The sequence below is a fragment of the Myiozetetes cayanensis genome, unplaced genomic scaffold (genome assembly GCF_022539395.1).
Source record: "Myiozetetes cayanensis isolate MyiCay16 unplaced genomic scaffold, myiCay2020 scf21, whole genome shotgun sequence".
In the NCBI taxonomy this organism is placed as follows: Eukaryota; Metazoa; Chordata; class Aves; order Passeriformes; family Tyrannidae; genus Myiozetetes; species Myiozetetes cayanensis.
Window position 1 is genome coordinate 11,338,484 of NW_026087423.1, and position 12,786 is coordinate 11,351,269.

The window sequence follows — 12,786 nt, forward strand, 5'->3', positions numbered from 1 at the left end:
TCTCAGGCTCAGTCTGGCAGGAGCCCATCGTTTCTCTGCCTGTGGGAGCCCTGCTGGGTTTGATCCTTCTCGTAGCTCTCTCTGATGGACTCTGTCTTGGCTGTTAATTGGAGAACAGGATGAGCCTGCTCTTGCTGGAACAGAAGGCAGAGAACAGATGTACAAGTCTCAGGTGTACAGGCCAAAGCAGCTCCTTCAGTGTCACAGGGGACAAAAAAGCTGTAACTACAGCTTTTTTAACGTTTCTTGAGGAACACTGCAAGCATTAGGCCTGTAATGCAGGCAGAAAACCCACACTGCTTTGTGTTGCACTAACAGATACGAAGAACTCGAAAATATCTGCTTTTCTGATCCCCAAACTTTATTATAATCTGATACAGCTTCACCACTTGAGACCTTCCTCCCTGCCATGCTTCCTTCAAGCTTCATTTGAACTAAGAACTTGCTGTGTGAGATTTGTAACGAGCAGATTACCTACTGTTTGATGACATCTTGCTCAGAACTGCTTGGAAAAATGATGCTGGCTTTTAAAAATACTAATTAATATCTTGGCAGAGGTGTTTGAAAAATTCTGTATTTTTTGTGCAACAGTGAAAAGTTTTAAATAAGCAGCACCGGGCTGGGCTGGCTGGAGGAAAACGTGCCTGTAATCCTGAAAAGCCCCCTCTGTAGCACTTTGCTGCAGATCCCTAGGAGTTTTGGAGTTAATAGAGGATGGGAATTCAAAAGCAATTCTGCTGGAAATGACTGATAAAGATGATTGCACCGCACAGGGTGACTCTCAGAGCCCTTTTTTCCATCGAACTCGCAAGTATCTGATACACTGTGACTTGAGAAAAGAAGTTTCTGCATCAAGGTAGATGCAGACTTTCCCTTCTGTGAGTAGTGACCGTGCAGGGACATTAAGCATGGCCCCACCAAAGTCATTCTTGTGGTCTCAGGGAGGAGACTGAGCCTCCTGAACTCAACACAGATGTTAATTTGAAGGAGCCATAATGTTATGTACCTAACAAAGTGCTTGGCAAGCTGAAGGAAAACAGATATTTGTATTTTTATTATTATTTAATGTATAAATAAAGGCCTCCCTGGACTGAAACTGAATTTCAGCAGCCTTTCTGGAGGCAATTAAAACCATTAGCTTCATCAGCCAAGGCCAGCGTTTTAATGTCTCTGAGACACTCAGGCTGCCAAAGTTAATTATTCATCCTTTTCTTAATTGGATTCAGATTGCACTTTAAAGGTGCAGCTTCAATAGCACTGGCTGAGCCTTAATTTTTCACCCTTTCCTCCCCCAGGAAATGTCTCAAAAGAGGTTGTTTAGCCTTTGCACAAGAAGGGTCTGAGAGTGGATTTTAGCCCAGGCCAGAGGCTGGTCGGGTCGTGGCAGATTTGTCAGTTGGATAAACAGGGTGAAAACCAGCCCTCCTTGTAATTTCGTGGTGGGAATGATCCTGTGAAATGGAAAACTGACCAAGAGGGGCATTAGAATATACCTCACTCCTATGTTTGGGCTTAGGGCAAAATGCAAATGTCGTGTCTTACGTTTCTACCAGTGAACAAAGAACTTTGATTTTTACAAAATGTAAGCACTATATAAGCAAATGCAAAGATATCATATTCTGGGTTCTACCAGCAAGTAACACTAAAATACAAATGGGAGGTATGATATAATCCTTAGCTTGCAGGACTCCTTTTTCTTTTTTTTTTTTTTTCTTTAAGGCTGTGAAGCTTTTTTTTGGTTCAAGAACTTGTCTTTATCTAGAAGAAGATGAATTGCTTTTCAGAAAGGAGATTTCTAAAGTAGTTTAGACAGTGAAATTACTGCTTGTGGAGTCTAAATGGCCACGCTGTAATTTGGAACAGGGACAAACCCTTTCAGGATCAGCTGTGACAAACCTTGGTTGAAGTATTTGAACTCAGCCCTTTGTCTGAGTTTTTTGCTTTTAAAGGCAGACATAGAGGGATGTTTTGCATTATGTGAAGAAGACAATTTTAGGTTAGTGCTTCCCCAAAATGTCCCTTTCTTCGGAGAGAGCCAAAAGTACACCCTTTGCAAAGCAGAGAAGTTGTGGCCTTGGAGGTGAACAATGAACAAAAGGGGCAGGGGTGCAAATGTCACACAAAGGAAGGGCACACTGAGCAGAGGGCCCTGTGTGGCCCAGGCAGATGCTCTGAGTTGCTGTGGTGTGTTCCTGTAGCCCATCTACCTTTGCAGTGGGTTGGTGTGCTTGGCAGTGCATACAGTCACTCAGTAACTTTACATAAACAACTGGGGTTTCTGTCCTAGATATAAGAGCCTATTGAACAATCTTTCAGCCTGAACTGACCTTTTCCAGCTACTCCAGGGATGAAAAGCACCACCCCATCATAAGAATCTATTTCCATCTTCCCGTGCAGCTCTGTTTAAACAGAGGCGTTGGATGTCACCATGAGCAGCATCGTAAATGAAAACTATATATTTGGAGTCTGAGCTGGTGTCTTTCCAGGATCATTTCTCAGGCCATCCAGTTGCCTGTGAGTTTCCAAAATAAAAGTGTTGAGCAATGTACTAACTTCTTTTACGAGGGAGAACAAGGCTGAGACAATGGAGTGTAATACCACAGATGGGTGGATCTACTGAAACCACCAGCTCTTTGCCCACCCTGTTAGCAACACTTGCAAGGTAGAGGGTGTTGCAGCACAAACTAAAAGGGTGGGAGTGTTATGTGAGGCAGGAATTTTTGATTTGACTTTGTCAAAGCTGGAACTGGGAAACATCTGCCTTTTAGTGTTTGTGATTGCTAGCACTCAGGGCTGCATGAGCTCGTTTCCTGGCTTTTCAGCTTGAGGCAGAGGGAGAGAATGACCGTATAAACCCAAAGAAGCAAAACCTGTTAGAAGAAAAGAATAATTTAATGTAGACTGGGACAAGTGTGAGAATCAGGCTCATGGGACTGCTTTGCAGATTGCTCAATGTTTTATTTGGTACTTTTTCGTGCTGTTTTCTTTAATAATAACGTTAAGGCCTGATTAGCGCTTTTGTGCCGACTGCAAGATCATCCCAAATTGCTGTTTTATATTCCACATCACGCAGGAAGTCTGAAAACTTTCAGAAAGACAAGCTGAGGTAAGATGAAATCAGCCCGTATCAGAGCATTGGAATTTATGGGAAATTGTTTCTTAGTCGATGATTCACCACGCTTTGAGGATCCAGGTACTCAAACTGCTGCTTGTTATCCCTTACAGTGGGAGCACCCCACACGTGTGCTGTGACAGCTGGGCTGGGGGGAGTCAGCAGAGATCTGAAATCCTAAATACAAGTTCCCTTCTCTCCTGCCCCATAGCCCTGAGACAAGGCTGCACACCCTGGGAATAACCCCAGCCCTTCTTTTCCCTGCTGGATCCTTCCCCCTGTGATTCACATTATCCATGGGAAGGAGCTGTTTTCACCAGCTCCTGTGAACAGGGACCCTCTCTTAAACCCCTCTAACCCGACAACTCAGTTTGAGAACAGCTATCACAGGCTCCACTGCTTCCTTAATGATGAAACAGGAAAAAGGCTGCAAGCTTTTCTGTCCCTCACACTGGGCAAGGTGAGAAGGTGAACTGCACTGCTGCTTTTGAAGTAGCTCCCACCAGACTCATGTGGGTATTGATTGAAGAGCATCGTCCTTAAAGCATCATCAGATCCTGGTTGTGTTTACCAGAGCAAGAGCAATTTCCAGTTGCAGATGCACGGCCATGTGTAGGTTATTTTAGGTTTCAGAGAATCTTCTACATTTTATTGTTAAGAGATTTTCTTTTCCCCCTTTTTTTTTTTTGTTTCTAAGTAATACAGGCTACATTTGAGAGAACTTGATTCTCATCATGTCCTGCCCTGCAGGAGTTTCTGGAGAAAGATTGAGCTAAAACCCAGAGAAAGACTGTCTTAGAGGCATGTTAGTTTTGATAGAAATTAGTGAGAAAAAGGTGTTTGTGTGATCACCATCTTCTCTTGGATTACTATGGAAAAAAACAAAGACTTGGATTTTTAGAGGGATTAAACACCTCTCCTATGAGGAAAGGCTAAGAGAACTGGGATTGTTCAGCCTAGAGAAAGCTCCAGGCTGACCTAATTGAGGCCTTCCAGTACTTGAAGGGGTTATAAGAAAGATGGAGAAAGACTATTTACATGGGCCTGGAGTGACAGGACAAGAGGGAATGGCCTCAAACTGAGAATAGATTTGGATTAGATATTAGGAAGAAATTCTTCCCTGTGAGGGTGGTGAGGCCCTGGCACAGGTTGCCCAGAGCAGCTGTGGCTGCCCCATCCCTGGAAGTGTCCAAGGCCAGGTTGGACGGGGCTTGGAGCAACCTGGGCTGGTGGAAGGTGTCCCTGCCCAGGTAAGGAGTAGAACTGGGAGATCTTTAAGGTCTTTTCCAACCAGACCATTCTGGGATTCCATGATTTTTGCCAGTTTCCACTAGTTTGCTCCTCTATATCTTCTGTATTTGTATGTGATGGTTAAGACATGCCCTTCCCTTTGCAGATCCTCTGCCAATGCAAACGCTGTGACAGATCACTGCAAACCTGGATGAGAACTGAGCAGCTCCGGCCTCTCCAGGGAACATTTTCTGGCTGCAGGAGTTTGGGAGTGAAAGGAGTGAAGGAAAGCTTTGAACTGCTGAGAAGTACTGATCTCAGAGTGATTTGAAGCTGTCAAAGCTTCCTCTGCTCCCCTTCTCCTTCTGTAGAATTGCAAACCACCTGTAGCCAGAGAAAAGGATGTGTATCAGAGATATCAGGAAATAAGGTCCATCCATTTTGGGCATGAATATCCCTGACGAGGAAATCACTTCTAAACTGCTCAATTTACCACAGAGATTATTCCTATTTCAGGAATATTCTGTGAAGAATGGCTCTACATGGCTTCTCTGAGGAATGAGGGATGATAAGATCTCTTCTGTAGGAATTATATGGAGCTTTTAAGCTGGTCCAGCACACAGAACTCTTTTGTTTTCTTAATTGATGCTGTCCAAGTCAGGGAAAAGAAATGTGCCTTTTGCTGGAAGAGAAAAAAACCACTCAAGAGCTGCATCATATTTCCTAGGAGCTGTAACACCATAGCAACAGTTGTCTTTCAGTGCTGCTGCTGCATCCCTTAATAGTTCTCAGATTGCTGAGTGAGCCACAAGTTATTCTGCTGTAAAACTCACTGTACATGAGTTGGTTCTGTTGGCAGACAACTACAGGAAAAATGTACATATACAGCACATCTTTTTGTGTTTCTGCTCTTCATAACCACATGGCACGTTACTTCTCTCCTTTAAAAGGAATTTTAATGGGAAGTTTATTGGTGGGGCTGCTTGGGTTTGATAATCTCTGATGAAATACTTTGTTTGGGAGGGAAATTTTATTGTGCGTGTGGAAAACAATAGAAAATCCCAAACATGTGAGAAAGGATTAGTTTTAATTAGGTAAAAGTTACTGTGAAAGAGTTGGAAAATATATTGTTCCTTTCAGTATTTTTTTCTAACAAGTAAATATTTTGTATGAGTTTTCAGCTGGGAATTTTATTTATGGTGAGCAGAGATTGAAATTAAAGTGTAGTATTTCAAGCATCAAAATTAAAACTTTTTGATTGACTACGTATTCCCCCCCCCCAGTTTATGTTCAGTTTATGAAAATGTCAACTCTATCCAAATTCAAGTCAGGAAAAAATGTTTGAAAATTCTTCTGAGATGAGAAAACCTTTTCCTGCCTAGCTCTGTTCTACTTATTATATATTAATGCTTCCTGGCTCCCTTTGTTGGGTGGGGCTTTTTTTGTCATTCTTTTACGAGAACTTGCATGGAAAATTAAAACACACTCTCTGATTAATTTAAGATGAATGGCCAAACCACACTGTCCCTCCAGCATTGACTCTATCCAGGTTTAACACAGATCCTAGTGGAGAGCACTGTGGAGTTACAGTTTAAGTGTTCATGAAAATTGAATTACATCTACAAAAGGTGCCTGTAGATAACAACAGAGAGTTTTGCACTCCTACTGCTCGTGCTGGGTCTTTTCTGGGGTTTTCCATTCTGTAGATGTCAGTCCAGCTCTTCACCAGCCGCTGAAAACACGATACAATTAAACAAAACGAGCGGGCTATAAATGGCCTGTGATTTATGGCTTATCTGGGTTTGTCAGCTCTCACCGCTGCGAAGCACTTCTGGTATTTGCACAGTGATGTAAATTATTGCAGTGTGAGAGCATTAGGGAGCTGTGACAGATCCCACCACTGACACTGTCTGTGAGCCCAATAAACTGCTCTGATCTCAGGCTGGGCGACACCGCAGCAGCAGAGCAACTACAGCTGGAGGAAAGCCTGGTTCAGGACATGACAGGGGGAGCTAAATGCCATGGGCACGTGGATGCCCTGGCTGAGTGACTGGGTTTGGAGTTGGCTCCTCATTTCCCCCTCTAGTTACAACAGGGAATGTCAGTGAACACCAGCTTCCACAGGAGCGGCTGGAGGGGGAAACGCCGGCCCGTGGTTCTGAGGTGTGATAAATCAATTAATTATCGTTATTTCGTTGTTTTTTTTTTTCCTTTGTGTGCAGCTAGCAAGAGAACACCAGGTGGCCCTCTCCTCCATCACTTACATTGGCTGTGCTCTGTCCATCTTCTGCCTGACGATCACGCTGGTCACATTTGCTATATTGTCGTGAGTAATTTTAACTTAATACCTGCTGAGCAGCTATCATGCAGAAAGGGAAGCAGTGCTTTTCAGGCCACTGAGTAGGATCCCTTCAGGTGCTCAGGATGAAACAAAGGCTATTAATTCTACAACCTCCCTTAATTGGATTCTGCACATGTATTTGTAACAGTTGGTTGGTTATTTCTAAATTACTTTCATTTCCTGAAATGGGGTGGTCTTTATATAGCAAGCTATTTCCATCCTCTGAGAGATTTTTAGACTTTTTTTTTTTTTTTTAAACTCTCCATGTTTTGCTACAGTTCAGGAGTCTTGCAAGGAGGCAGTAGGATGGCTTGGTTGGGAGCTCAAAGCAAGTACAATATGAGCAAGGACTGCAGGATCACTCCCTCTGCTCCCCTCACACACATCTTTGGGTTGCTTGGAGTGTACAGTCAGTACTTCTGTCTGCTCTTCAGCTGCTTTGGTCTGTGTTTATACAGGAATGCCCAGAAAGGAAGTCTCAGTCAGCATTAGCTGCCTGCCTTTTGTTTCATGCAACATGTACACAATTACCTCATACACCCCACATTTATTTTCAAGTTGCTGTTCTCCATTAGGCTGGTTACCTAATGTGTTGCTTTAGTAGGATGAGGGACACTGTAAGTAGTGAGAAATTCACTCCACATCTCGTGTTTAAAACCTCTGCACCTCTGCAACCTCCTGCCCGTAACAGGGGAGCCCCTTTGAGGGCTCTTTGTACTGGAAGGTTTCTGCCACAGGGCACTCAGGGGTCTTTATGCCTGTTTATTTTCCAGAGGTGATAACTGAGTTTGAGGCCCAGCTGGCCTTGATACAAACATTTCCAAGAAAGAGGATTTCATAGAGGTTTGTTTCTAAATAAACACCAGCAAACCTGACAAAGGTGAAGCAACTTGTCTGAGGTTGAGCAGCAAGGAATGGGATTCTTTCTCTCCTTTCACACACTAAACCACATTCTTCCTACTCAGGAGTTCAGTATTTGATTCCTGTGCCTATGAATGCATTTTGGACATCCTGTTAAGAGAACAGTTTCTAGGGAAAAAGGACTTGCTGTAAAAACAGTAAACTGATTGCAGTGTTTGTTTGTTCCAAACCCCGTATTGTTTCCAAGTCTCGAGATCTGTGTTGGTCATACTTGGATTGAGAGTGTAACGTGTGGCAAAATCCGCTCTAAATAAGTCCAACGTCTGCCTATCTGGCACGGCGCTGTGGGCACATTTAGGCTGAGGGGAATGATCCACTCCATTTTTTGTCTGAAGGCAAAATTGGATGTTTTAGTGTGTGGAAAGGAAAAAAAGGAGCAAAAGGAGGTGGTGTTGCTGCAGCAGGGCTGAAAACTCCCGAAGAAACTGGAGGCAAAGACTTTTGGAAGGGAACTTGGGGCCGGCTGACTGTCACAGGGTTAAAGCACGCCACCTACACACAGGGTCCTTCAAACTGCCAATCACAAACAATTTGGTTAGGTTTTCACTGGAGAGCGGGGTCTCGTTAAGCAGCTGAGGTGAAGTTTTGCAATGTGGTGTTAGATGACCGTAACGTAAGCGGAGAAGAATCTGGCACGTTCTTCGCTGCTCCGTGCGCCGGCCGTGCCGGGCGGTTCCCGGGAGGGCAGGCAGTCCTGCTCGCCTCCTGGGGAATGCTGCTCCAGCCTCTGACCACAAGAAGCTCTTTATTAGAAAGCCATTGGCACCAGGTAGCACATCCTGCCTCTTTGAATTACTTTTAGGACGCAGATGCTTCTTGTCATTTCCCTCCTCATTCTCTTCCAATGGAGCGCTGGCTACGGCAGTGCTGGGAGAGCAGGGCTGGCACAACCACGGTCTGCATCATCCAGTCCATGCCACTCTGCTGCAGGGACACACACAGTGACTGCAAGAGTCACCCCCATCCAGTGTGACACAACCAAAGGATGGGAATGCACGGAATTGAGTGGAGGAAACACAAAACAGTTCCCATCACCAGCGGCCTGGGGTGTCCTGAGATGATTAAAACTGCTGGTAGGGGCTGGCAGGCAGCATGGATTGAAACAGGGAATCTGTTATCACCAATATTGGTTTTTAAAGCAGAGAATGAAATTGTGGGGCAGGCCTGAGATGTTCAGATCAGTGTTTTTGTTTTCTGTTTCCCATTTCTAGATGAGAACACAGACACGAGGTCTGAAGACTTCCAGGAAAGCATGTTCTTGTCAGAGTTCCAGCTGTTTTTTTGCAAAACCAAAAGAGATATGTTCAAATGATGTTGTAATCACTGTCAGGTCTCTGTCAAGATAGGCACTGCCCATCTGCATGTGGAGCTATAGTTCCTGTGCTCAGAAGCTTATAATAGTATAAGTCTTCCCACATTCCTTTATTTCTCATACAGGCAAATAGCAGCAAAATAAATCCAGGAATTTTGTGGCACAGTATGGGCTGAATGGTGCAGGATTCAGAGTGCTCTCTGTGAGGTGCAGGTCTGACCTCCTCAATAACACAGCACCATTCAAGATATTCTGTCACCAGTCAGGAGCAGAGCCCTTTCATGTGCAAATCAATCTTTCTGCTGCCTTCAGGACAGCAGCACAGCACAATATCCAAGCAACCACTCAGGTACCGCTCCATCCTGGTGGAAGGAGAGCAAAAAAGGCATCATGATAACCCCCACCAAAACCAATAAACAAAAGTCAACCTACAAGCTTGCTGATAAATCGTAAACATATTCTTGGAATGCTTCTGGAAATGTTGTTTTATCCACATGTGTTTCTGCCTTCTCCCAGCTCCGTCAGCACCATCCGCAACCAGCGCTATCACATCCACGCCAATCTGTCCTTTGCAGTCCTGGTGGCCCAGATCCTGCTCCTCACCAGCTTCCAGTTCAGCCCTGGAACTGTAAGTCCTAAGAAGAAGAATAATTTTGTTTGGAATGAATGCCAGGTGCCACCTGCGAGAAAGTGTCTTCCATGTGAGGTCTCCTATTGGCCAAAAAATTGCCCTCCTCCAACACTGGATAAAGCATTTTGTGCACCCAGGGGGTGTTGCCATGGCATCTGGATGTTTGCCAAACCAAAAGCAACACCAAAAGCCCCCATCAAATGGAAAAATCACTGTAGAAATGGAGTGCACTTCAGTGTGTTTCCAAATGTCATGGCTGATTATGCCTGACATGGCTGATGCTTTCTCTCCTCCCCCTAAAACTTTAGGAATTCTCTGTTGGAGAATATTGTATGACTTGTGTGCTTAGGTACGGTATTTGTGTTAGGGTTAAGGTTTTGGGTTGGTTTGGTTGGGTTTTGTGTTTTTTATTTCTGGTGGGAGTGTTGGTTTCTTTTAATTGTCTGCTCTCTGCTCTGGTACATTTTTGCCCCTCCCTTTTTTTTTTTCTCTTTCCCCCACATTAAAAAGTCTTCTGATTCTCGATGGAAGGTAATGAGCTTTCTGATTGAGCTTTGGCAATTTCTTCTACTGCCTTGGAGGGCAAAACAGAAGGTTTTTGTTTTTTTGCTCATAGAGTTTTCTTTGTGGGGTAGAACACACTGTTTTTCTGAATAGCAGACTTTTTGATGATAGTCTCTACTCTGTAGATTTTGATGATTTTGAAGTAGAATTTGTGTAATAATCAATGTCAAAAGTAAAGCAACTATTGTTTAATTAGCCAGAGGTGACAGAAAGCACGAAGCATCACTGTGTAAGAGTTTGATCCAAGTTTAATCCAAGATATTGTAAAACATGTATATATTCCTCTGGCCATCTAAGGCAGCCACTTAAGTAACAACACCTTCATATTGCTTACAAGGTACTTAAGCTCTGTGCAAACATGGGCTTTCTTCTGCCTGATCACATAGATTGGAACTTGAAATTACAGATCGATTTTATGGATCTGCTACTGCAGGTGGGAATTCCTCAAGCGGGGTCCCAGGATCTAAACCATTAAAACTGGCATCTAAAACAGCTGGGTTAGATTGAGACAAATAGGCCAAGTTAACAGTATTACATACCAGTAAAACCAATTTCTTTCCACTGTTGTGTTTAAAAAATGCAATTTAAAGTAACATAAGGTCTGTTGATGGAAAGTCCCACCTGAAAAGCAGAAACAAAATCTGATTTTACAATAAACTTCCAGTGTGCTCTGTTTTTGTAATGATCAGAACTTGGCTAGTTTGGTGCCCAGCTGTTGCTCCATATTACTTTTCAGAAGCAGTGAGTGGCTTCTATTAATCTTTTTTTTTTTTTTTTTCTGTTTATTCTCAGTGCAAGTAAAGATGAGGTTTGCACATTCTTCATCTTGCCAATACAACAGATACCTAAATTTATATTCAGCTCAAATGGGATCCCTTGAAATTCTGTTAGGTTTATAAATAACAATAATGTCTGGTTTTGCATAGGCTATCATTACCTGAGGATCCAAAAGCACTTTGTAAAACCAAGTTTTTACTCTTTTACTGCTTAACATTCAGGTGGGTCCTGAATGAGTGGGGCAATGTGCAAGGGAGAAAATGGCAGGGAATGGTTTAGAAGGAAAATGAAATGGAGACAGTGAAGAGCAGCAAAAGATATAACTTGAAACTGAAGGCAGTGGAAACCAGGCATGAAAATAATCCTCTCTAAGTAGAGATCTAAAACCTTGCTGAAAGGACATGAGCTGGAGGGCAATAATAGGTTCACTCAGTGTAACAGTGTGTCTTATTCTCACAGTTTTTCATTTTTCATCCATTTCAGACAATCCAGCTGAGTCGTTTCAGATAGTGTGTGAAAGCCTCTTTACTCCTTATCAAGGGGCCAGCATCACCCACAGTCTTTTAAAATACACTGGTTGTGTTTCCTGGTTTTGCTGGATGCAGGTAGAGCTCGTGTTCTCCACAGACCTGTCCCAGTGTCCACCTGCATTTACAGTGTGCCCTGTTCACACACAGATGTCTTGCTCATTTAGTCACTTGTGAAGCGCTCACACCCACCGAAGTTGCAGTTTAATAAGTGCATATTTTCTCTTAAACCCATTCAAAACCTACTTTAGTCAAATTGGAACAGCAGCACGCCGAAAGCAAGCCCTGCTTTGCACCACAGGCTTTGAGAAGTGAAATGCTTCACAGAATCCATGGATATTTCAGCCCTACCTCCTCTGTAACAGCAGTAATTGTGTGGCATAACACTGTGAAGATCCTACAGTTGGAGAATGTGATGTAAACACTGTCTGCTGCGCTTTTATTTTAATCGTTTTAGCCCCCCCGGGATCAGGGGGGTTGTGATTCATCCTTTTATTAGTCTGCTGTCCTTACTCCATGCTCTGTTCTCACCAGCTTTGACAGCAGTTTTAATACCTTTAATTGCAGCTTTAATTGAACTGCTAAATGGTCGTTTACAGAAAGAGGGAGGCAGTATTTACACTGGAAGGTGTGAATTTCTAATCTTCTGCGTCTGCCAGAGATGGGGTATTTGTGCCAGGCAGTTTGGAAGTGCCCTTGTTTGAGAGGACCAGTGGTACCCCTTTGTGGTACCCCTTTGTGGTACCCCTTTGTGGTACCCCCTGGCTTGAGGAAACGCAGAAAAACAGGGAATGGCCTTGGAAAAACAGGCCCTGAGCTGGCATCACTTTCTTTGCGTGACTGCTTTGAGCCTCTCCATCCTTTTCCTGTCTCCATCTCTAGGGATATTTAGTTTTTGATTCCAGATATGGCATACAGCATTCCCCATGTAATTTCAGATGTGTAGTTTAATAATTTACAGTTTATACTGCAGCAATTTTCCTTTTGTTGAGTAAGACTGCTTTCTAACCACGAACCTCTATTTTCACACACAGGACTTTGATCTTTGTAATACACTCGATTGATTTCTTTATAAAAAGCTGGTCATTGATACTTAACATCAGTAGTGCTAAAACAGGAGTCTTAAATGATCATGGCATATTCCAGAAAGGCAATTATTCCCGAAACCAGGATGTCTTTCTCCCAGAAAAAGCAAATATTTTTTGCACACAACATTTTTTTCCTATGCTGCCAAGTCTCTAAGATATCTTTGCTATCCATGTGGCAGTCTGATGACTTCCCTCAGACTGTCAGCAATAGATGAATTTGTTTCTTCAGAGAGTTTTGCACTCTTAGTTACTTACTATACCACAGGCTAGAGATCACTATTCA

The 12,786-nt window shown here is 43.3% G+C and overlaps 1 protein-coding gene across 2 annotated transcripts in view; it reads left to right on the forward strand.

Annotated features, from left to right (window-relative positions):
* ADGRD1 (adhesion G protein-coupled receptor D1) overlaps positions 1 to 12,786 on the forward strand; it is a 131,839-nt gene that overhangs the window by 82,230 nt on the left and 36,823 nt on the right. For both annotated transcript variants that reach the window (XM_050318689.1, XM_050318688.1), the window contains 2 exons: positions 6,565 to 6,668; positions 9,433 to 9,544. In XM_050318689.1, coding sequence (XP_050174646.1) covers positions 6,565 to 6,668; positions 9,433 to 9,544 — 216 coding nt within the window. The remainder of the gene's footprint in view (positions 1 to 6,564; positions 6,669 to 9,432; positions 9,545 to 12,786) is intronic.